Source organism: Brassica napus, chromosome C1, assembly GCF_020379485.1.
Source record: "Brassica napus cultivar Da-Ae chromosome C1, Da-Ae, whole genome shotgun sequence".
Taxonomy (NCBI): Eukaryota; Viridiplantae; Streptophyta; class Magnoliopsida; order Brassicales; family Brassicaceae; genus Brassica; species Brassica napus.
The window spans coordinates 10071851-10095049 of record NC_063444.1 but is presented as its reverse complement, the minus strand read 5'-3'; the positions used below and the strand labels follow the sequence as shown (position 1 = coordinate 10095049).

Below are 23199 nucleotides of genomic sequence, written 5' to 3'. Positions count from 1 at the left end.
AATTACTATATGTTATTTGGACTACTAGAACTACTGGAATTACTATGTGTTATTTGAACTACTAGGAATACTGGGTTTACTATGTGTTATTTGGACCACATATATATTAGTATGAGTATTTATGTTTAGTATGTAGAATCGATATATATTTTATAATTATTATCAATTTGTAGACTAGTTACTTACTAAATATATATTAAGACTATTTTTATGATTATTTCAGCAGTTTAAGAAAAATCTTTTCATTTTTTCAAAAAACTCTCTTAACTTTCATTGTTATTGTATGAATGGTTAGACCATAGTAAGGAAAATCTAAAAAAATACGTATTCCTGGCAAATGCTTCCTGAAAATGTCTTCTTTAATAATTATTATAGTGTAAAAGCATCAGTTTTACTACAAAAAAGCTCATTTTCTCAGGGTTTTACTAGATAAACCTAAAAATTGTCAAAACATTACTATGTATAAGGTAGTATTACTAAGTCCTTGAAACTTACCAAGAATTACTAAGTGTAATCAAAATATAATATCAAAATATATGACGGCTGCACGTTTTACATGTGCATTTTTTATCCATGCACGTTTTACATGTGGTTTGCATTTTACGTGTAAACTGTTTTTAATTATTTTATAAAATGGAGTATTTTTCAAAAATTTAAAAAGTAATTTTTTTCAAAATTATGAAGTATTTTTCCAAAATTTTGACCAGAGTTTCCCCTGTAATTTTGAGTTACCACACCTGTTTAAAAAGCATAAAACATCCAGAAACTTAACATAACATCCAGAAGCAGAAACATAACATCCTAACAAGTTCAAGAGAAGCATTTTAGGCAGAAACATAACATCCTAACTTGAATAATACATATACATAACATAAGCATTTTAGGTTTTTGTTTTAAGCTTCTTCTTTGGCACTTCTAGCTCATCACTCTTTCCCTCAGTGAAAGGAGACTGCACCCACCGTGATGGTTCACTTTTTCTCTTCTCCAGCAGCGGCGTACATGGCTTCAATGTAGCCTCAGTCTTCTTCGGCCTGCCTTTCTTCTTAGGTGCACCATCAGCTTTAGCTTTCTTTTTTTCAGCTCTAGCTTTCTTTTTTTCAGCTTCAGCTCTCATTTTTGCTAGTCTCTCAGCCCTGGGAATGCCATACGGCACTGCTATGACCTTGACCTTAGGCTTGCGCTTAGTCTTTAACTCTACCTCAACTGACTTCTCAGCTAACTCAGTCTGTTTCTTAGCGGGACTCTCCACAGGATTATCTTCACTTTCCTCTGCTTTTTCCTCCTCTTCATCCACATCTTGATCCTCTTTCTCAGCTAACTCAGCATCTTTCTCAGTAACCTCAGCCTCTTTCTCAACAATCTCAGTCTGAATAGCTTCTTGCTCTGTCTGAGTAGCTTCTACCTCAACCTCTTTCTCAGCTAGCTCAGCAATCCCTGTTACCACAACAATCTCTGGTGATATAGAGATTGCTTTCCTCGCAGCTGCTGCCTTAGTTCTACCACGTGGTGTAATGACTATTACTCCGGTAGAGGTAGGAGTTCCCTTGGATTCTACTTTCTCAGCCTCTTTCTCTTCTTGAACCTCTTTCTCAGCCTCTTTCTCAGCCTCTTTCTCACCCTCTTCCTCACCCTCTTTCTCTTCTTGAACCTCTTTCTCAGCCTTTTTCTCACTCTCTTTCTCTTCTTGAACCTCTTTCTCACCCTCTTTCTCTTCTTGAACCTCTTTCTCAGCCTCTTCCTCACCCTCTTTCTCAACCTCTTCCTCAGCCTCAGACTCATCATCAATTGTCCTCTAAAATTCTTCTGCTTGCACTCTCACTCTTTCCTGAAGCCTTAACAGAGAACTTTCTCCATCTGATTCCTCCACGTATTCTTCGCCTTTCTCAACAGAGTCACTGTTTTCTTTGTCTTTTTCAGGTTCTTGGTCTTTCTCTTCTTCACCCTTCTCATTGTTTTCTTTCTCACCATCCTTACTGTTTTCCCCACCCGAGACCACATCCTTTTCCTCGCCAGACTCACTGTTTTCCTTGTCTTCCTTAGCCTTCTCACTGTTTTCCTTCCCTTCAGCTCTACCATAATCTCTATCATCCCATCCAAAATCCATATCTTCACCATAGTTCCTCTCCTCATTTTTGTTGCTCTCAATAGAAGTCAGCTTTTCTTCTATTTTCTTAGCCCTTCTTCTAAGTTGGTGCTGGTTCTTTTCAAATTTACTCATCCTCACATCCATATCACCCAGGTTTGCCTCCACCACTGATTTAAGACCAGAAAACCCTTCACTCATGGCCCCCAAAATCTTTTCTTCCAGAGCTTTCAAGCTCTCCAACCAAGATTTAGAAGACGAATCTTCTAAAAACGTCACCTTTTCTTTGTCCTTCTTCTTTTTAAACACTCGTGCAGCAACATCTAAATCGTATAGCTCTTTCCAAAATATCTTCTTCTGCTTCACATTAAGCCAGTGGTTCCAAGTATCACTTGTGCTTCCCTCACAATGATACTCTCGCTCCTCATCAATTATACGAGCCAGCATGATTTCCTCACCCACAGTTGGCACCAACACACTGTTAATAACCTGAAAAAAAAAACAGAAAAGGAAAATCAGTTTAAATTTTATTATATTCTTCTAGTTTCTACTACAAAGTATATATACATATACCTTTGTGTGTCCAAGTGCAGCATATATATCTTCCAAAGGATAGCCCTTCATGCTACTCTTTGTAAAGCGGCTCTTGCACATCCTAGGACAATCTTCAGAAGGTGTGTCTGCAGATAGTCGAAATGTTTTCCCCAGCTTAGGAATACACTCAAAAGCCAAAATCTACACAAATATTGTAGCGCTGTCAGATTTACGGTTATAAAACAACTCATATTTGACTAGATTGTATGCTTTACCTCTAATGGAATTATGAATCCAGGAAAGCCGCATGCCGGGTGCACTTCACCCTTCAGAAGCTCCATCATATGCTTAATGTTCTTTATTGCATCTTCAAATGTCAAACGACCCCATGGAAATGTTCTGCAAACATCCAAATCTTCCACGATCCTTAAGATGAACGGGTCTACTGGTCCGGAATCCTTTGCCTGTCCTCTGATAACCCGACCAAGGAAGAACAAGACAGCCATCTTCAATCTATCATTGCATGGCGTCTTCATAGACAACAGCTTCTGCTCCACATCTGTTATGGTGATCTTCTTTAGTCCACCGAAGTAATAATCCACAAACTTCGTACTCCCGAGCTTCAAATATTTCCTTGGATACTCATGGCAGTCTAAGCCCGAGATGAGGGCATGCTCCCTCATAGAATAGCGGATGGGAACACCATTCAGACTAAACCATGCAACATCTTCTTCTTCAGTCGAAATGGTGCGCAAGAGTAACATCCACATTCCTTGGAGCTTCAGGTATTGTTCATCAGGCATGTGGAAGAAGTGACGAAATTGAGGATGGGTTGTGAACCATTTAACCTCCTCCTTAAGCTTCTTAATCACGTCCACTGTATTCTTCACAAAGCACTTGGTTTGAATCTTGCAAGTCTTCGTGAACTCTGTGCTCTTGAAGTATAATTCAAGGGGCTGTGGTGGTTGCCTTGCCTGCAATCATAATATATATGTATTAGTCATTTGTTACTACTAAAACTAGTATACTTTCACACTGACAATGAAACGAGTGCAAAAACTACCTTAGATGATACATCAGACATGTCATCACTTTCTGAATCAACAGAGAGAGAAACTACAGTCGTTTCTCTTGCCGGCTCATTCCCAGCTGAGACCGCCTTTCTAGCTCTAGTTCTACTGGAGACTCCAACGCACGTAGTAGATGGATTCTTTCTTTTTCGGCCCTTCATTTCCTGTACAAGAAGTTAGAAACGCTGTTAAGAACACAACAAGTCACCGTCAATTACTCCAAATGCAAACCGCATAGCAAACATCAATTATTACATCCCAACAATGCAATACTCAGAGGAAACTACTCACTTACGAAAGGAACGAAGATGGAGACTAGAATTTCTTCGGAGAAAGAAGAAGAAACGAAGCGGTTCTCGATTCTAGAGAGTTGAGACCCGAGAAATAAGAGGGAGAGAGGACGTCTACGGAGAGATTAATGGATTCTTGATTTAGACGAAGGAGGACGACGAAGAAAGCCACAACGCACGGAGGCTAGGGTTTCGTCGCAATCGCAAGAGAGAAGCCGGAGAGGAACGAGACGGGATTTAGATTTAGGTGGAGAGGGAGAGAGACAAAACGCTTCGTTTAGAGAATAGGATCCGGTTCAGTTTGGTTGGGTCGGGTAGAGCAGGTCGGGTTGGTAATAAGTTGGTTTCATTAAGGTCCCTAGCGTCTTTAACCACGTTTTACCCGATTTTATATTTAAAAAAAAATAAAAAATATATTCTTTTTTATTACAGGATGAATTCAGCATTTCTAATGGAGAGTGAGGGGCATTTCGAGTTAAAGTCCTAAGAAAAATGATATGGGTCCCATGCATGGAATTGACAAGTCATCCTCATCGTCATACTTATCTAAAACATCCAAAAACCTAACAAACAACAAAAAATAAAGATAACTCAACCATATTGGTATAGTGTCATGATGATTCCCAACATGATGAAAACGACAATAACATTGGATAGTTAAAACAAATCATGTGGATAACATAAAGTTTAGGTTTTAATTTATGATAATGATACGGTATGGAATAGTAGTGGTTAAGGGAGTTTATGAGATATTGAGCATGCTCCATACCATGACATAACTATGGTTGTGGTGATGTGGATGTGACGTTCGATTCCAAGAAACCTGTTTTGGTTAAGACATCATTTCTTGTCTTGCTGAGATCTCTTCCTTTGAGTGTTCTTCCTATTCCTTCGCACATGGAGAAAGATGAGATCTGCGTTCTTGCAAGCATTTTTGCTACCAACTCGTGTGGAGGAACCACTGAATCGTCATCGTCATCTTCATCATGAGTGGTCCACGAATGCAAATGGTTGCTTCTTGTGTTCCCATAAATCTTGGACCAGTCAGGTACATTCATTGGAGCAGATGACTGTTTGGCTTTAGAGACCTCCTTGCCCTTAGGAATGTACCTTGCAGAAGATGAAGAAGCAGCTGAGAAGATATTGTTACTTTTGGACATTTTCATTTCAGGACCTGGAGTTTCGTTTTCTCTCAAAACTGACCACACTTCTTCTTCTTGAAACTCTTCTGCCCCTTCCATTGTCACTCAAGAAAGCCCTTCTCTTGAATATTTCTTCTTCTGCTGCAACTAAGTGGTTTTCATCCTCCTGAATCCATGAAAGTACCCCCATCATTGTATCTTATAACCAAACAGAAAGAAGAGAGAGAAAGAGAAGAGAGAGGGAAGGGAGAGAATTAATTACCTGAGAGAAGCAGAGGAAGATTCAGTGAAAATGTGATGTATAAAAATGTGAAGCATAAACAACATTAAACAATCTCTCTTTGCTGGCAAATGAGAGACAGAGAGGTCATTGATTGCTTCAAAGGAATCAAAAGCCTCCACAATAGGCAGAGGCTTCATAAAGATCCAAAAGCTGTAATAATTTTGTACTTTTTTGGGGGGTGCCATAACTATGAAGTAAAAATAATAATAATTAAAAAGGGTTAGATAGATGAGTGATAGCCTTTGGTACTATTTCTACTAAAGACCTGCCAAAATTACTGATAAGAGTCTGATTCATGCAAGAAGACAAAAACAAAATGTACTATTGGAAAAGACTTGCTTTTATCTCAAACTTTAATTAATTTGCTAAAGCCATCTTCGAGGAGGGAAGATGTAAATTCACTCCAAAGAGCTTGTGATATTATTATCTTTCATGAGAATCATATGTTTAAGCATTTCTTTTGAACAATCTAATTATATGATTGTTGTTTTTCTACTGCTATGCAATTATGCAATTATGTATAGCTACTGAGTTACAACGAATATATAATATAGTTTCATTATGATAAAAAGTAACTTTGTATTTTGTCACACCAAAAATCTGAACCCCGTGTCCGGACACATATAAATACATCAGTCTTGTTGGTGGGGTAAGAAAATCAAATCGATTTGTAGTCTCTGAAAAATCAATTTGTTAGGCTATCCAATCCAACGCTTCGTGGGTCTCTCCTCGCAAGAGATGTTATGCCAAACCACGATGCATTAAAAAGTATAGTTTTCAGATAAGGCCTTTAAATTTTAAAAGTTTCTTACTTAACCCCTCTGATTTAATAAAATATATGTACCCTAAATTATAACGAACCTAGAGTCTAACTTAAGAAAAAACCTTAAGAACATATTTTTCCTTTGTAAGAAAACATATTATACATACAGAATATACTGTTAATTGTAGTACATAAACCTGGAGATGAAGATGTTTCAAAAAGAAAAAAAAAAGATGTTTTGAAGAAAGTGTGTGCTAGGAACTAGGGTTAGGAGAAAATATTTAAAAAAAAAATAAGTTGTTTAACTTTAATTTGTTAACAAGTCGAGTTTACTCACTGGACCATACTGATAATATGTATTAAAAACGATTTTGATATACTCTGTGAAATTAAAACAAGTCAATGTTCAATTAAGTAGTTGTCTTCGTTTCCAGTATTATGATTGAGTGTAGTGTGAAAATTTCACATAAGATGTTAATTTTTTTAAAAAATTGAGGCTTGGTGTCATCAAATGAATGAATGATATAGCTTGAATGCTTGATTCTTGGATCCTTCAATAGCGAGAATCTTAGCTTGACGCTTGCCTACTGTAAACCCTGACTGTTGAGTCTAAAGGCAATATTGAGCAACGTGAATATGAACATGGTTGTGGCCAGAGCCGAGAGATTTCAAGTGTTCATTAACCTAAGCAATTTGTCTTCAGTGATTTTCATTGATGTCGTAGATCTCTCCTTGTACGGGAGAGAGAAAATAACGGGTGAATCATGAATCAGGGTAAAGGATTTAGTTGGAAGATACAAAACAATAGCTGCACTTTAACGGATTAAAACATCCCAAACGATTGGCCTTGTGGATATTTATAACGGGCTTAATTGTGCTTAAAAGGCCTAGGGCCTTACTTTTTCACGTTTTCAAAGCCTTTTTAGGGTACGATCAACTTTGGTAAAAGGGTAACTGTAGCGATTAGGGTGCTCAATTTAGGATGTAGACACAGAAGCTCACGGTTTCATAGAGTGCGCAAAGTTCACTGTTGCTATTGCCAATGAGAAAATGGAGTAAGTGGTTGCTGCATTGGTTTTGAATACATTGTATTATAGTGCAAATCATGGTCTTTCGTAGATTTAAGTCTTGGATTTCACATGGCACAGATGTAAAAGTCATTAATACATCTTTGTAGATAATTTCTCACGAAAAAGTCTTTAAACGATAAATTGATAAGTTGGATAATTACTTGACCATTTGCCAGGCGCCATGTAAACAAAAATCATGTGCTGCCTTCAACTTTATCTGTTGTTGGTAAACTTATTGGAAGTGTTGGTGTCATATAACCTTTAATTAGTATTCCTTGATTTGTATCTGTAACATCCCGAGTTGTGATATGTGAAAAAGATTTAAGAGAATTGATTTGGCTACCTATGTCACCAAAGTTGATTTACCTTTTCCGGAGCACATTCTGAAAGAACTCCGGAGTTAAGCATGCTTGAGCTGGAGTAGTGGAAGGATGGGTGAACTATCGAGAAGTGATTCGCGATAGCGTGCGAGTGAGGCCAAAACATGGGAAAATGTCGGGTGGTGATTGCAGAGTCATTAAACAATGATTTCGATATATAGAAAGGTTTCACCTTTGGAGTGAATCGAGTGATTCAACCTGCATGTGCAATAGATAAAACATTCCTACAACAAAATTGACGTAGTTTGGTGCTTTTGTGGGATTAGTTAGACATGTTCAAAAGGACGAGTATGTGTATGTTGCTCAAATATTTTATTAGGATGTTAAAATGTCTCGAACTTCCAACGTAGGACATTTTAACACTCTAATATCTTTCAATCTGATTCAAAAATTATCACAGTTGAGAAATCTCTATTAACGAGACCTGGCCACATTTTTTGGTGTTACTAGGAGAAAACTTATTGCTGCGTTTTCCCATATATCTAGTGTGAGTGAAACCAAGGTGATCAATATGATTTTAGGCGTTCTTCTTTTATCATGTTCTCATATCTGGTTATGTGATGCTCATAATCACAGAGGTAAACTCTTCAGAGAATTGATGGTTTTTGGTTAATTGACACACTAATTTGGCACTTCGAATCTATTGAACAGAAGCTATTCTAACTCGTATATGTTGTCATTTGTGAGTGATATAATGAGTCACGCATATCCTTTGTATCCTAACTAGAAATATTAACCTTCAAATCCCCCCAGAAAAGATATATATTGAACGGTGCTAGAAAACTAAGCTATGTTTAACGAGTTTTCAAATCAGCCATACGAAGGATGAAATTCAAGAGACCTTGCAACTACATCAGGGTCCAAATTCTTCACTATTTGTGGGAACTCAGAATATGATCCGTAATTTGCTTTTTAAAACTCTGGTGAGAGAAACAATTATTATTTACGCTTTCATTCTTTTGTCTTGGTATTGAATCTTGCAGGTCCCCATGGTCGATGTAACGTCAACGGCACGGATGAGACGATGAGTACAGTAACAAGTGTCAATTCATATACTGAAATAAGATTCACATACTTAAACAGGTAACTTAATCATTATTACCGGTTATGAAACTGTTCTGTTCAACATGCACACATCTTACACAGATTACATCAATTGTTTGTTTGTTAGAACTTGTTTATCTGTGCTTAGCACACATGCGGAATGGAGAGCCCACTGAGCTAGAGAGCGCCAATACAGGGGGGCCCTCCACTGTGCCATTTGGCGAACATCTGGATATAGGAACAAAAGTGTCGGTGGTCACTATACTTTCATTTTGTTTGAAAACAAAAATGTTCAAATATATTTATGTAAATTCTGAATTTTCGGTTACAATGTGATCTTGGTAAAAGCACCGATACTCCTATAATAAAAACTTTTTAGTGTACTACCTTCAAGTTTTATCTACTTTTCAATTTCTTTTATATTTCCAAAGCTGGTTAGTTTTAAATCATTCTGATCTAAATGAGTTCTGGATGTACTGTCGGAAAAATATATTATAGTTTCACAAACAATAATAGAGGAGCCTTTAGCTTGACACGTAATAATATCGTCAAGTTGAATCCTTTTTTATATAGTTTAACTGTAAACCCTCGCCCTTTAATTTAAATAAAGTGATACTCCTAATACGCAACACTATTCTAAACGTCTATGCAGTACTAGTAACCTAAATCAAGTTTTTTTTTTTTTTTGCTAAAAAGGTAAATATCATATAAATATAAATGAAAGTTTAAACTTTGCAAGAAAGAAAGATCTAATTATGTTACACCTTGGCAAAAAAGCTAAAAACAAGGTAATAAACCGAATGAGGATGAGCCGGACTAGTTTCCACGTACAGCGCATCCACTTTTCCATGAGTTTTAGGAATTGCTTCCTCTCTCTTCTAGCGGTGATGATGTTTCGCATCTCCTTGTCAATGAATCTGAAGATTGTTTCCGGCGCAAGGACAAGGTTGTTGTGCAAGACATTGTTTCTTTGTTTCCAAAGATGATATACTATAGACTGAGCTGACAACCTAAATCAAGTTTAAGCCAACATGATTAAAACAGAAAACGAAGGGAGCAGTCGAGAGATTGCAACGTGGAAGCTTTGGCTAGCTAGTCTCATCTTCTTCAATACCAGTTTGAATCAGTTTTGTTTGACTTTCTAACTCAGTTTCTCTTCTCATACCTTGTCTAAGAGTATGGTAAATCACTTTCTTCCCCGTTTAAACTATGCAAAACATTGTAGCATTTAAGAGACAGCTTGATATCGGTTATAGGTTTGAACTTGATTCTTTTTCTGAAAAAATGAGAAAAAAATAGTCGAGTAAGGAGTGGTGAACGTGTATTTAATAGCCCATCCCGAGGATCAAGATGCAACCAATATTTATAAACTTTACAATGGATGAGCATATAAATAATTTATAGTCTATAGTCTATACTGACAATTATTACATTTAGTAAACTAGTTGTAAATATAAATAATTTCTGAGAAAAAGTATACAACTGGAATTGTAATTTTACAATAAATAACTGAGGTTGCAAAATAAATAAGAATCCACATTGACTTCATCGAAATGAAAGATTCCCTGATCTAAAGGAGCGCTATATTTTGAATAATTGCAAATCAACCCGTCAACGATTTCTATTTCAGCTATTACACCCCTTATATTACATTTGTTACAGCCGCCCCCTTTGTATTGAGTGACAAAAGAAGTAGATATTTTTTGTATGTCACACAGGGTCCAGTTACCAGTACCAGTGATGCACTCGATGAGACCAAAATCCAAAACTTATTGGTTTAGCTAACCAAAACACCCTTCTAAATTACACAAATTATCCAAAATGCCATCCACTTTAAAATCTACAACAAACTTGTGTATTTTCTCATAGGTACAGTCACTGTGTACTACGTAGCCAACTAGCATTGATAATACAAAATGGTTTCATTGATAATACAAAATGGTTTTAAATTTCTTACCTAGTTTAATTTTTCCATAAAAATGTATGTTTATAAACCTTAAGGTGTTGCCCAAAAAAAAAACCTTAAGGTAATTTCAAGTAAATTTCCACAAAGTAGGTTATAAGACAACAGTTAAGAACTTAACATCAAAGTTCATACATAAATATGCAATTTTTTTTTTTTTTTTTGTATAAAATGCTTACAAATTGTTCGTAGTAGTGTATGCAATACAATATTCTTAATCACGACTGATAGAATTGACAACTATTGTAGTCTTATGATAATAATTTGATTTCTAAAATTTAAACAGGAATAATTCATAAAGTAGAGCTTAATGGTCTATTAGTATATGATCATCGATGACATAAATATATATTCGTGGAAACGTGAAAACCTAACCTACTTGCCTTAGTTTACTATAACCTCCAAATTAATAAAATCTTTTTTTTGTTTGAAAAATAAAGAAGAAAACTGTATTTTCCTTTATTTAAGGACGCTGCATTGCTTGCTCATCCACTCAACTCAAGAGTGTAGTGAGAGAGAAGACGAAAGAGAGAAAAGATGGGAGGAAAAGGTGCGATGATGGTGGCGATGCTTTGCCTTTGGGCACTCTCTGCAACAACCGAAGCAGTTGTAATGGAGGAGGAGCCAGGCTTGATGATGAACTTCTACAAGGACACGTGTCCTCAGGCTGAAGACATCATCCGTGAACAAGTCAAACTCCTTTACAAACGCCACAAGAACACCGCTTTCTCTTGGCTCCGTAACATCTTCCACGACTGCGCCGTCGAGGTCCGTACTCTCTCTATCTCTCTTTGCATGGTGGAGTTTCGTATATTTTTTGGGATAACTTTAGTGGATAAGTACTGATCTCTGTGTTAAAACGTAGCTATAGGTTTGCTTTTTTAACTGAAACAGAGCTTAAGATTTACTATGTTTTGTTTTGTTGCATATAGTCATGTGATGCGTCGCTTTTGCTGGATTCAACAAGAAGAGAGCTAGGAGAGAAAGAACACGACAGGAGCTTCGGTCTGAGAAACTTTAGATACATTGAGGAGATTAAAGAAGCTCTCGAGAGGGAGTGCCCTGGTGTTGTCTCATGTTCCGACATCCTCGTCTTGTCCGCAAGAGAAGGCATCGAAGCAGTGAGTTAAAACCAAATTTCATGCCGTTTATTTCTCTGATTACGAAACTGCATGTTGTTTTTTGGGGAATCTTATGTAAAGTGTGTGTGTGATTTTGAGTAGGTGGGAGGACCACATATTCCCTTGAAAACAGGAAGGAGAGATGGACGTAAGAGCAGGACTGATATGCTTGAGTCTTACCTTCCCGACCACAACGAGAGTATCTCCGTCGTTCTTGAGAAGTTCAAGTCCATCGGTATCGACACTCCCGGCCTTGTCGCCCTCCTCGGTACCATTACCTTTTCTCTTCCTTGATTATTTACTCACCTAGTGTCTAATAAAAATGTAACGCTCGAAAGTAAAAAAAGTCTATCACCATCCAAGAAATAGTCTTGCTCATATGCCCTAGTTCAAGAAACTTACTCATGCATGAAAGTATGAAACATTCTTAAAAATTAGGAATATCAATTAACCACTTGTACTAGTCTCCTCGGATCTCATCGAAATACGCGATCTGAGTTGGAAAACTGAAAATAATCCTTATCCGATATCTCCTGGTAAAAACGGATCGGTACAAAGTCAAAACTAACCACCAAAGACTATAATACCCTTTGCTAAGTCCTGGTCCATTGACCATAGTACAAGGTTATTTTGGTCAAGAAAATTAAAAATAGTATAGGAGTACACCAATACAAATTTATTTAGGTCTTTTATTAAGTTGGAGACTGTACGATTTTGACATTTTGTTTTATCACGTGTGTAGGATCACACAGCGTGGGAAGAACTCACTGTGTGAAGCTGGTGCACCGTTTGTACCCTGAGGTGGACCCATCCTTGAACCCGGACCACGTCCCTCACATGCTCCACAAGTGTCCCGACTCGATCCCTGACCCAAAGGCGGTCCAGTATGTGCGTAATGACCGTGGTACACCTATGGTACTAGACAACAACTACTACCGTAACATCCTAGACAACAAGGGTTTGCTCCTTGTGGACCACCAGCTCGCACACGACAAACGAACCAGACCAATTGTTAAGAAGATGGCTAAGGACCAGGCTTACTTCTTCAAGGAGTTCACTAGAGCCATCCAGATCTTGTCCGAGAACAACCCTTTGACTGGTTCCAAGGGTGAGATCAGGAAGCAGTGCAATCTGGCAAACAAGATTCACTGAGATTGCAAAGGGTGTGAGAGAGAGAGCCTCTTTGTGTTTGGGGTTCTCTCTGTACTTTCTTGGCATCGAACCAAGATGAATAAAATTATATTTTAAGAAGTTAAAATGAAACGAAGGGTGACGATGATGATGTATGCAGCATCATAGTGGTGACCACATATGCACTCTTCTTTTTGTGTGTTGTTTTAGCCTTAATGCTTTAATTATGTGGTAGTGGTCTTTTGAGTTAATTAATGTTAATGTTGTTTCTTTGTTGATTTTGGGTTTGTGGTGGGGTTGATGATGGAATGGATGTATGATATGATAGATTGTGTGTAATGTAATGATTAGTAAATGGTGAAATCGTACCTTAATCTCTGTTTTAATTTCATGGAATGATATACATTCATATGTTAAACCAATGAAATAGCTATAACTCAAGTTGTTCAACATGCATGAATCATGATACCATACTTTACAGTACCGTGTATGATGATAACGATATATTTTACTGGTCTCACTAGAGAGTTTTTGGAAGCAAATGACATATACTATGAATACGATTAGACTCATTAAAAAGATTCCAACGAAAAAGTTCAAAATAAAAGAAACGGGGCCCATGCGTAGAATAAAGTCGAAAGTCACAAGAAATAAATAAAACATAAACATGGCGTTACAGAGTAATAAATATTGAATCACATGACCCACAATGAATTATTAAGGACAAAGACGTTCTAAAATATAGATAATATCTAACGGATGACATTTTATGAGGTTCTGATTTTAATATACACTTGTAAGCTTTTTAAGCTATTACGGCAAATAATTTAGTTAAATTATAGAACGTTAGGTAGACTGTAACTTTTAATTTAATGCGTAAACGAGAGAGACAATAATGGTGGTGGCGTGTAGACAACAAGGGCAGTGGTGCGTAGTTTTTTTTTTTCCAACTGGACTATATTAGCAAAAAAGCCGAAGCCCAAAGTGAGTTACAAAGACCTAAAAGCCCAAACACAAAGCCCAACTTAAACGAACCAACCTGCTTAGGCCCATGCCCGTTACCCTCAAACCCAAACTCGCCGACTCGCGGTTCGCCCTACCTCAAAAAACAGACCCGCAAACGTCGCCTCCACCGGGAGCACTTACGTCGGAGAACGGACGCGTCTCACCGGCCACTACAGGAACATGCCTCACCGTGACAAACCAGATCCCATGACCTACACACACTCTTCACCACCGCCGTCTTTTACTCTAGTGTAATCTTTACCGGCGAGATCAATCGCCGGAGCGAGATCATCACCACCACCGTTCGAGCACACACCAGAGTAACAACAACGGCTCACAGAACATCACCATCTTGATACGTACGCTTCTCTCTTCCTCCAACGAGAGAACACACACGGGTCTCAAACATCATCAACGCCATAAACAAACACAAAGGCCCTAAGAAACTAATCTAAAAATTAAGCAGAAGAAGAAAAGCAAGAGCCGACGAGGCAAGGTACAGGACGCCTTCACCCCTCGGTGCATGATCCGACGACGCAGAGCTGAGAGAGCCTCTACCTCCCGGAGACTTTGCCGGCGACGCAGAGCTGAAGAAGCCTCCACCCCCCGGAAACTTGAACGGCGACGGTGGAACTAACGGAGCCTCCGCCTCCCGGAATAAACCCTAACTTCAACTCAAAAAACTAACAAGCTGTCACGACGAGCCGCGTCCTACTACCTCACCACGAATCCAGAGAAGGAGATGTTACCGCCGTTTGAAACCCTCCGTAGACAGATCTCTTCCGGCGATAAAACCCTAGTCCAGATCCGAAAATATATCGGATAGGACAGCAGATCGACGCGCACAGTGGGAAACCCAGCATGGATCGACAAGAAGGGAGCCACCGGCGCCGGCACGCGCGCATACGCGCCGCCGGACGTCGGTGCTTTCCTCCCACGTGTTTTCTCTCTTTTCTCTCTCTTTTTTTTTTCTTTTGACCGCGTAATGACAAAAAGTTATCGGCAGTGGTGTGTAGTTAAAGATTAAAAACATTAGCACTTTTAAATAGATGAAAATTACTGGACTTATTCTTGGGTGAATGTTATTTAATATTCGATATTTTTTTAAAAAGTAGATAAAATATTATCAAGTTATATTATGTTTTTAAAATAAAAGGATAATAAGTTAAAATAGTAGTAGTTATACAAAAAATATTTAAAAAAAAATATTTTTAAAGTCGTCAGAAAAACACCAAATCCTAAATTCTAAATAAAAACAGTAAACACTAAACACTAAAACACTTAGGGTTTAGGATTTAGGATTTAGGGTTTAGGGTTTAGTGTTTTAGTGTTTAGTGTTTTTGATTTAGAATTTAGGATTTATCCAAGGGTTTAGAGTTTATCCAAATGTTTAGGGTTCAGGATTTAGGGTTTAGTGTTTTGCTAACGATGTTAAAAATATAAATTTTTTAAAAAAAAAATTCTGTGACTACTACTATTTTTATTTATTTATTTTTTACGTTTTTATTTTTAAAAACATAATATAACTTGACAATATTTTGTTTTCTTTTTAAAAGATATCTAATATGAAATAACACAATCCTATTGGTTGGTGAAGCCGGAAGTAACGAATAACTCGATTTACTAAACCGTAAACAGTGACATAGACACTTGGTCTACGTTTAAAGAAACTTATGATCCTACATAATTAAGATAAAGAAACTTATGATCCTACATAATTAAGATAAATAATGATACGCGGCATACTACTTGTTAGCTTCTGTATCAAAATCTATTTTCTACCTATCAATTCGAATCCATTTTAATGGTCAGCACGATTCCAGTCGACTACGACTTCGGTTGGACCCACCGTAATTAATCATTCTAGTCGATTCTTCACTCTTTTAACGTTATACCAACTAAGAACACCATTAATCCTAGCACTTTTAATGTTTTTTTTTTTGATTTTTTTTTTGATTAAAAAAAAAAAAAAAAAAAATAAAACAAACTAATCGTAGGTCGCTACGTGTCAATAGAGCTCACAAATAGTGCAAGCAACAAGTGCTTGTGATGCTTAATTAAGCACTCCTCTTTCTTTTTTTCTTCTTTTTTTTTTTTAATTAAAAAAATTTAAACACCCTACAAACATCTTTGGTTAATGATGTTCTAATTGGTTTGTATAAAAAACCAACAAACTAAAAATTTATAACTCGAAAAACTTTCAACTAATTTTATTTAAGAAATTAAACTTTCTATCTATGATATCGATACAATAAACTATTGTTAGATTTATCTATGGTATCGAGTTTTATCCACACCAACTTAATTAAAGGATTTTAACATTTAAAATCTTAATTACAATAAAAATATGTTAAGTTTTAATATTATCATTTCAAAAAATTATGTAAAGAAATAAATTATTATTTTTCTATAAAATCTACACTATATACGATATAATCCATGCCAACAACTTTGTTGACTTTTGTTTTAAAATAATGGACAAACCAAATATAACTTAATTCATCACTTGTAAAATTCTTTTTCATTATGTGGAAATTTACACTTTCATCTCTTTTTTTTGATATGATATTCTGACTATACAAATGCTAATGTTATAATCTATACTTTTTGATAAACTATATTATATTGTTGATCATACAACATTCATATACTAGACAAATTGTACTATATTTGAGCATTTTCTTAAATGTACAAGGCTCATAGTATATTTTTTCAATAAATTGTACTATATTATTTCCAAGAGTGTCTTCAATTCTTTGTTTCGTGGGTATCTAATGATAAATTAATATATGCTACAATTTTATGAGTTTTAAAATTTATTTAAAAATTTAGAGGTAACAAAATAAGCAAAATATAAAAACAAATGGGAAAAGCACAACTATAATTTCCTAAAACAAATGTGATGTGTTTACCATCCACATTAACAAAGCTCTTCAAGAAGTTAATCTCATGTATACTCGGACTCTGACAAGAATGATATTTGAAAGAGAAAGGTTTTTCAGTAGAGTATTTTCTCATTTGAAATGAATTCACTCGGTCACTCAGATTTCAACATTGTTCTAAGTGTCCTCCAAAAGATAACATAGTTATAATTGTATCTGGCATGGTAAAAGAAAACACGAAAACAATTAGATATTGTTGATTCAATTCATGTATGTCATATGTTTGATAAGGGAGCCGGGAAATCTTTTTTAAAAATGTACTCATCATCTAGAATAATAAATATTACATTTCGGCGCTGATATATTTACAAGAATCCGGCCACAACGTACTCCTGGCACAAAGACCAAATGAACATGGAGACAATATTAGCAATTTTAAAGCAAACTAGATTTTTACATCCACTTAAAAACGTAGGTTTTTTTAGATTATAAAAACGTTTTATATGTATTAATGTTTTGAGATTGTTATACATTATTATTTCAGATTTTATCTCTACATTTTTATCTAATTTTTTCATACGATTCGACAGTTTGTCGGACCTGAAAAACTAAATCTGTAACCAATTCGAAAATACAGGTGCAGTTCGGGGTATGAGTCATGGGCAAAGTACCTATTCAATATCTTTTTGGACCGCGAATCTCTGTTCCAGTTTGGGCCATATCCAAGACTCGATCGGGTACCCAAACTACCTGGAATGATTTATGTATATTAGGTATGTTTGGGTATTTCATATATGTTTTCGGCATTACAAATATTTTTAAGTTTCTGGTTCGGGTTTTCGGTTATAGTTTGGGGTTATGGGTAAAATTTCAATTTTAGAAAAATATATTTTGGGTTGGTAAAATTTTGGTGTTTTCGGTTCTTCAGATTAGGTTTACGGGTAAAATTTTGGATCTTTTGAGTATATGAATATTTTTCTGGTATTTGTTTGGATTTCAGGTATTTTTGTGGTTCAAGTCTTTTTTGTGTTTTAGGTACTTCGTATTTTTTTAATTATAATACCCAAACCAATCTGAACATGTTATGTAGTCAAAAATTAAATTTATTTTACAGATATTTGAATTATGAGTCCGAACCAATCTGTAACCAAAAAGAACCGACCATAGCTTAAACTATCGATTTTAAAATATTTAGTTATGCCAAACGTTTAGGATCCGAAGAACTCAGACCCGCGAATCCAAACATAAACTTATGTTTCGAAACATTTTATCTCTTTTGATATAATGTAGAAATATTAAAGGATGTTGGTATAACTAAACTAACATATGAAACATCTGATATATTTTAAATCAAATTTTTAAAAATTAAGAGTTTAAATTAAATATTTTAAAAGTCAAGATATCTTGTACATTCGTGTGATTGAAATAATGTGGGTTGCTAAAATGTAAAAGGATAACAATTGCTATAATAATTGTTGGAAATCATGAGTTATATATTAAAATGTAATAAGTTTTAATTTGTTGTTATAATAAATGCATGTTATGATATTTGATTTTATATTAAAGGTTGGACTAAAAAATGAAAGGGTCCAAACAACTTTCATAGGTAGATTTTTTAGGATTTTTTCTCTTTTAATAGTATTGATACAGCCAAATGTGATTGGTTTAGTTAATTGATTTGGTGATTAAAAAAACAATATATACACATATATATATATATATATTCAAATACATTGTATCGTAAATTTAGTTTAAAATCTGTAATATATACGACATGAAGTGATACTATCCATATCCTTTCTAGTACAAACCTTACCGCTCCAAAACCATTTCTTCTTTGATGTACATTCTACGCAACAATCACATGGAGAAGAAAAATTCAGGTGGGATGGTGAGAATCCTCTAGATCCGACTGGTCTTGTCAAATTTGTGAATAAGACGATACAAAACAGATTTCTTTCAGTTCAAGTATATCAACGAAAGTTTGGTTACTTGGTTCGGGACAAGAACTCAACATTCAACAATAACCATCCAAGCTGAAGATCATACTGAATTCAATTATGGGTTTCTTAGTTTCATTCTATACACAGATTTTAGAATATATGCACCTGATGTACCACTTTGATTGAATAACCTTTTATTCTTTCAAATAAAAAAACAACAACGTGTTGCTCTACTTGATAAGCAGATTGTTTGTTACGTTTTTCTCGATGATTCACATGAATAAAAAAGTTGTTCCTCCTCTTAATAAGCCAGATTATTCTGCAACTTGTATGAAATTTATCTCGAGTCAAATTATTGAATATTCGAAAAACATAAACTACTTTTTTCTAAAACTTTTCATCGGTTTAGGACTTGAACACTTTACGCACATGAATCTAAGACAAATGTTGGGAATCAAAACTAATGTTATATTCCTCCTTTTTCGACTAATCAATCAATGGAATGGAAGAAGTCTTCCCTTGTTGTGGCTGTGTGGTACCACTTCTCATCATCGCGCAGAATTCTTCATAGTTTATTCTTCCATCCTGCACCAAGAGACCCATTATATGTTGGCTAATAACTTCTTTTGTTAGTTGCTATGTAGAGAGAAACAGAACTTACATTATCTGTATCTACTTCTGCTATAACTTCTTTGATGCTAGTTTCATCTCCCATACCATACTCTTTCATTGCTGACTTTAACTCATCCATTGTTATAAACCTGTGTTATCCAAAACCATCTTAGTGTCTTAGAATAGTTTTAACTTCTAAGTTTATATTTTCTACGCGAACTTACCCGCTGTTGTCTTTGTCAAAGTACTGGAAAGCTTTGAACAAGTGCTCATCTCGGTCCAATCTGTATCTATGCATCGTTGCTGAGATAAACTCAATGTAGTCGATTGTTCCATTACCGTCTACATCAGCCTGAAAACATATATATAACATGGTTTCTCTTCTCAGATTCTATCATTTTGATGACGACTATGGAAGAAGAATGGAAGCAGGGAAAGAAATGAAAATTACTAACAGCTTCCATGAGTTGTTTAACTTCAGCTTCAGAGAGTTTAGAACCGAGTCTAGCCAGCCCGGTTTTGAGTTCTTCGTAAGTGATAGTGCCACTTTGATCAGTATCCATATTCGCAAACATGGTTTTAAGACCTTTGATTTCTTCTTCTGATAGACTTTCAGCAATAACCTGCAAGAAACACAACCAATGATCATGCAAAACAGAAGAGAAGGATTACTTCTATAAGAGAAGTTTGTAGTTTCTTTAACCTTTAGAGCTAGCTTCTTAAGCTTGTTCATTGCTCGGAACTGCTTCATCCGAGATAACACAGCACTATCAATAGGATTATCCGGCGCTTCTCCGCCTCTGATCCAAGGATGCTCTATGAAAACATTACACAACCACACTTAAATATTTTGTTTAGCAGACTAATCTTGAAGAGGTTAAGTGGGCATTATTACCAAGAGCTTGTGCCGCAGAGATTCGTTTCCTAGGGTCCATAGTGAGCAACTTCCTCACAAGGTCTTTAGCACTCTCAGATATAGAAGGCCATGGCTGGCTCTCAAAATCAATTTCTCCTTTTATTATCTCCTCAAATATCCCCTTCTCAGTTTCTACAAACGTAACAATCACAACAACATAAACAATTACATAACTAAATGGATAAACCAAATTAAATAAAAATGGTTATCAGCTTTTATATTACCTGCCCAAAAAGGAGGCACACCACAAAGCAAAATGTAAAGAATAATCCCTGCACTCCAAATATCGATCTCTTTGCCGTAACTTCGTCTTAATACTTCAGGAGCAACATAATAAGCACTTCCTACTATATCTCTGTACACTTTCCCTGTAGATTAAATGAATTCAAGATTATCAACTAACTGAAATGGCATAACTTGAAGCTTAGCACTATATACTATAACAAAATGAGATAAGATTATTTAAGTTATAGTCTATTCTATATCCACAACATAACTCAAACATTCATCAGAATCTTAAAAAAATTAAAACAATAAGCAAATAAGAAGAGGATTTGGTTACACATCTTACCTTCTTCAATGAACACAGACAATCCAAAGTCAGTAGCCTTAAGCATAGCATCCTCATCTTTACTACTGAGCAAGAAATTCTCAGGCTTGAGATCACGATGCATCACACCCATGAAATGGCAAATCTGCACAACATTCAGCACCGATCTAATAACACCAGCAGCTGCTCTCTCCGAGTAATGACCCTGAGCTATGATCCTATCGAACAACTCACCCCCACCACACAGCTCCATCACAAGATGTATCGACTGTCTATCCTCGTAAGCGCCTCTGATCTCGACGATGTTCTTTTGTCCAGACAAATGCTGCATGATCTGAATCTCTTTCTTGACGTCGTCTCTGTCTTGCTTCCTCGTTAGCTTTCGTTTGAGTATGGACTTGCACGCGTACGTGTTTCCCGTTGAGTTCTCCTTGCAAGTGTAGGTTATACCGAACTGCCCTCGACCTAGCTCGTGACCTAGCGTGTAGAGTCTCTTGATCTGTTCGAAGGGTTTGCCTAGGATCGTCTCTGTTTCTAGGAGAGCGATGGGTTTCAATGGTTTGAAAACCTGATACTCTTCGATTGGCTGATTAACGGGTTTGGATTCTTGTTGTTCTTGTGGATTATGATGATGATTCTGAGTCGTTGTCGGGATTTGAGGCTCGGTGGCGTCACGAGAGACATGAGTTTGCGATTGATTTGTCGGAATTGAGCTATGTGCGGTGACGTCACGAGGGACATGAGTTTGTGATTGGTTTGTCGGAATTGACCGCTGTACGTTTCCATTGACGACGTCACTCTGTGTTCTTCGATGTTTGCTGCTGAAGCAACCCATATTAGGGGTTTTTTTTTTTTTTTTTTCTGAATTTCTTGTGTTCTAGGTTAGAGGAAGAAGAAGCACGATGGGGACAATGTGGTTTGCTCGATCTCACAAGTTTTGTTTGTGTAAGAAAAATATTTGTTTTTTTTTTTCCTGCCGTCATTAACGGTTTTGATATTTCCACGGAAATAATCCATAACATGATGATGACATTATTGTATGGTGCTTAATTACTCCAAGTCTATGTACAAATATATTTATATATATTAGTAATTAAATTAAGTACCTAACTTAACCATCAAACCCGGTCTGGCTCCACACGGCGTCTCTAACGCGTCTCATGTCTCTTCCTTTTAACGTCCTCCCCACGCCTAAAAACATCGATGAGCTACCGTCACCGTTACGGCTACGCGCCACGTATTCATGAGGCGGCACCATCTCACCATGACCCACCTCAGCAGCATTGTCGTTATGTAATGACTCGATAGACTCCTTTTCCTTTAAGATCTCGCTACAGTCAGGCACTTTCACCGGCGCAGAGCTCGCCACGTGTTTCTTCCTCCGTCCATCATTGTTATCGGCCAGGCCACCCATGCCGCCCCCGTTCTGTCTCCGTTCACCGCCGGTCGTTTTGGGGGAGCGTATGGTCCATGCGTTTGGTTGTTCATGAGCCTCCATCACCGACCAGACATCCTCTTCCATGAGTTCCATCTCGACGGAGGCTTCTCCATCCATGTGACGGTCACTGGACTGATGATGATCCCATAGAAACCGCTCGCTCCGGCTAATCGTTAATCTGCGACCTTTGCGCATATTTATCTTTATGTTAAAAGGAAAATGTATAGACGCTTCTATTTTTGTGCTAAGTTATCTCTATGAACCTACTACTAGTCAAAAATTAAAACATGTTGCGAAAGTTGCAATGTGTTTCAAGATCTCTTCTTGCTTTGTGTTATGACTGAAAGATCGAAAAATGATGATGAGCATGTGTAAGTATATAAATTAGATGTGAAGAGTACTGTTTGCATTTAGTTCACGTCAAATCACCAATACAGTAACTAATATATTGTGACTTTGAATGGATTAAGCGGTGAGACACAAACGGATCGGATACTATCGTACGATTGAACTGTAGTTTACATAAGAGAACGCGTATTGCAATACAATTGCGATTGGTCTAAAATAAACGGTTTAAAACAAATTATGAATAATAACATGAGAAATACCCTAGGATAACACTAAAAAAGATTTTAGTCACAAAAATAGACCACAAAGAGGAAAATGACAAAATGTTTCATTAAAGAGATAATATACATTTATACCCTTAGAGTTAACTAATCTAAACCTTAAGGTTTAGAGTTAAGGATGAGGATTTGAGATTGAGGTTTAAAATTTTATAAAATAAAAAAATAAATATTAAAAATTTGAAAATAAAAATTTTAAAAATAGTTTCAAAAAGTATTTTCGAATTACAAAAAGAAAATTTAAAGTAAAAAAATCGAAAAAAAAGTTCAAAAAAAAAAATTATAAAAAAGTTCTAATTTGAAAACATATAATCTAAAACAATTAAAAAAAATTCTTTTTTTAATTTTTTTAA

The 23199-nt window shown here is 36.2% G+C and overlaps 5 protein-coding genes across 6 annotated transcripts; 1 reads left to right on the top strand and 4 right to left on the bottom strand.

The window, feature by feature from the left end:
- Positions 1 to 1195: 1195 nt before the first annotated feature.
- On the bottom strand, positions 1196 to 3420 carry LOC106435510 (uncharacterized protein At3g43530). Its single transcript, XM_048745613.1, has 3 exons — positions 2893 to 3420; positions 2657 to 2818; positions 1196 to 2572 (listed from the first exon to the last, which is right to left on the bottom strand). Exons 1-3 carry the CDS (start codon positions 3418 to 3420, stop codon positions 1793 to 1795), a joined length of 1470 nt encoding a protein of 489 aa, XP_048601570.1. The 3' UTR covers positions 1196 to 1792.
- A 301-nt stretch (positions 3421 to 3721) lies between these two features.
- On the bottom strand, positions 3722 to 5585 carry LOC106435509. Of its 2 annotated transcripts, XM_022712875.2 has the most exons (3): positions 5382 to 5585; positions 4747 to 5285; positions 3722 to 3851 (listed from the first exon to the last, which is right to left on the bottom strand). In XM_022712875.2, the coding sequence occupies exon 2, from the start codon at positions 5216 to 5218 to the stop codon at positions 4757 to 4759; it is 462 nt and encodes a 153-aa protein (XP_022568596.2). In that variant the 5' UTR covers positions 5219 to 5285; positions 5382 to 5585; the 3' UTR covers positions 3722 to 3851; positions 4747 to 4756. The 2 variants fall into 2 exon arrangements, with proteins under 2 accessions (XP_022568596.2, XP_013731859.2); XM_013876405.3 differs by lacking the exon at positions 3722 to 3851 and having other exon boundaries at positions 4542 to 5285; positions 5382 to 5562.
- A 5386-nt stretch (positions 5586 to 10971) lies between these two features.
- LOC106435511 (peroxidase 42) lies at positions 10972 to 13260 on the top strand. Its single transcript, XM_013876407.2, has 4 exons — positions 10972 to 11390; positions 11555 to 11743; positions 11846 to 12011; positions 12486 to 13260. Exons 1-4 carry the CDS (start codon positions 11160 to 11162, stop codon positions 12893 to 12895), a joined length of 996 nt encoding a protein of 331 aa, XP_013731861.1. The 5' UTR covers positions 10972 to 11159; the 3' UTR covers positions 12896 to 13260.
- Positions 13261 to 19059: 5799 nt separating this feature from the next.
- On the bottom strand, positions 19060 to 21634 carry LOC106435514 (calcium-dependent protein kinase 15). Its single transcript, XM_013876412.3, has 8 exons — positions 20804 to 21634; positions 20457 to 20600; positions 20212 to 20364; positions 20020 to 20132; positions 19772 to 19939; positions 19541 to 19668; positions 19366 to 19465; positions 19060 to 19289 (listed from the first exon to the last, which is right to left on the bottom strand). The coding sequence occupies exons 1-8, from the start codon at positions 21615 to 21617 to the stop codon at positions 19191 to 19193; spliced, it is 1719 nt and encodes a 572-aa protein (XP_013731866.1). The 5' UTR covers positions 21618 to 21634; the 3' UTR covers positions 19060 to 19190.
- Positions 21587 to 22721, bottom strand: BNAC01G13350D. The gene has a single exon (XM_013876413.3). The coding sequence runs from the start codon at positions 22413 to 22415 to the stop codon at positions 21894 to 21896; it is 522 nt and encodes a 173-aa protein (XP_013731867.1). The 5' UTR covers positions 22416 to 22721; the 3' UTR covers positions 21587 to 21893.
- Positions 22722 to 23199: the final 478 nt, after the last annotated feature.

Excerpts from the sequence above, each read along its gene's own strand:
- LOC106435514 (XM_013876412.3), bottom strand. The coding sequence starts at position 21,617 with ATGGGTTGCTTCAGCAGCAAACATCGAAGAACACAGAGTGACGTCGTC. Across the intron at positions 19,669-19,771 it reads TTAAACAACTCATGGAAGCT|GCTGATGTAGACGGTAATGG; the intron begins GTTAGTAATTTT and ends ATATGTTTTCAG. Across the intron at positions 19,466-19,540 it reads TTTGACAAAGACAACAGCGG|GTTTATAACAATGGATGAGT; the intron begins GTAAGTTCGCGT and ends TGGATAACACAG.
- BNAC01G13350D (XM_013876413.3), bottom strand. The coding sequence starts at position 22,415 with ATGCGCAAAGGTCGCAGATTAACGATTAGCCGGAGCGAGCGGTTTCTA.
- LOC106435511 (XM_013876407.2), top strand. The coding sequence starts at position 11,160 with ATGGGAGGAAAAGGTGCGATGATGGTGGCGATGCTTTGCCTTTGGGCA. Across the intron at positions 11,391-11,554 it reads TCCACGACTGCGCCGTCGAG|TCATGTGATGCGTCGCTTTT; the intron begins GTCCGTACTCTC and ends TGTTGCATATAG. Across the intron at positions 12,012-12,485 it reads CGGCCTTGTCGCCCTCCTCG|GATCACACAGCGTGGGAAGA; the intron begins GTACCATTACCT and ends TCACGTGTGTAG.
- LOC106435510 (XM_048745613.1), bottom strand. The coding sequence starts at position 3,420 with ATGCCTGATGAACAATACCTGAAGCTCCAAGGAATGTGGATGTTACTC. Across the intron at positions 2,819-2,892 it reads GATTCATAATTCCATTAGAG|ATTTTGGCTTTTGAGTGTAT; the intron begins GTAAAGCATACA and ends ATATTTGTGTAG. Across the intron at positions 2,573-2,656 it reads CTGCACTTGGACACACAAAG|GTTATTAACAGTGTGTTGGT; the intron begins GTATATGTATAT and ends TTTTTTTTTCAG.
- LOC106435509 (XM_022712875.2), bottom strand. The coding sequence starts at position 5,218 with ATGGAAGGGGCAGAAGAGTTTCAAGAAGAAGAAGTGTGGTCAGTTTTG.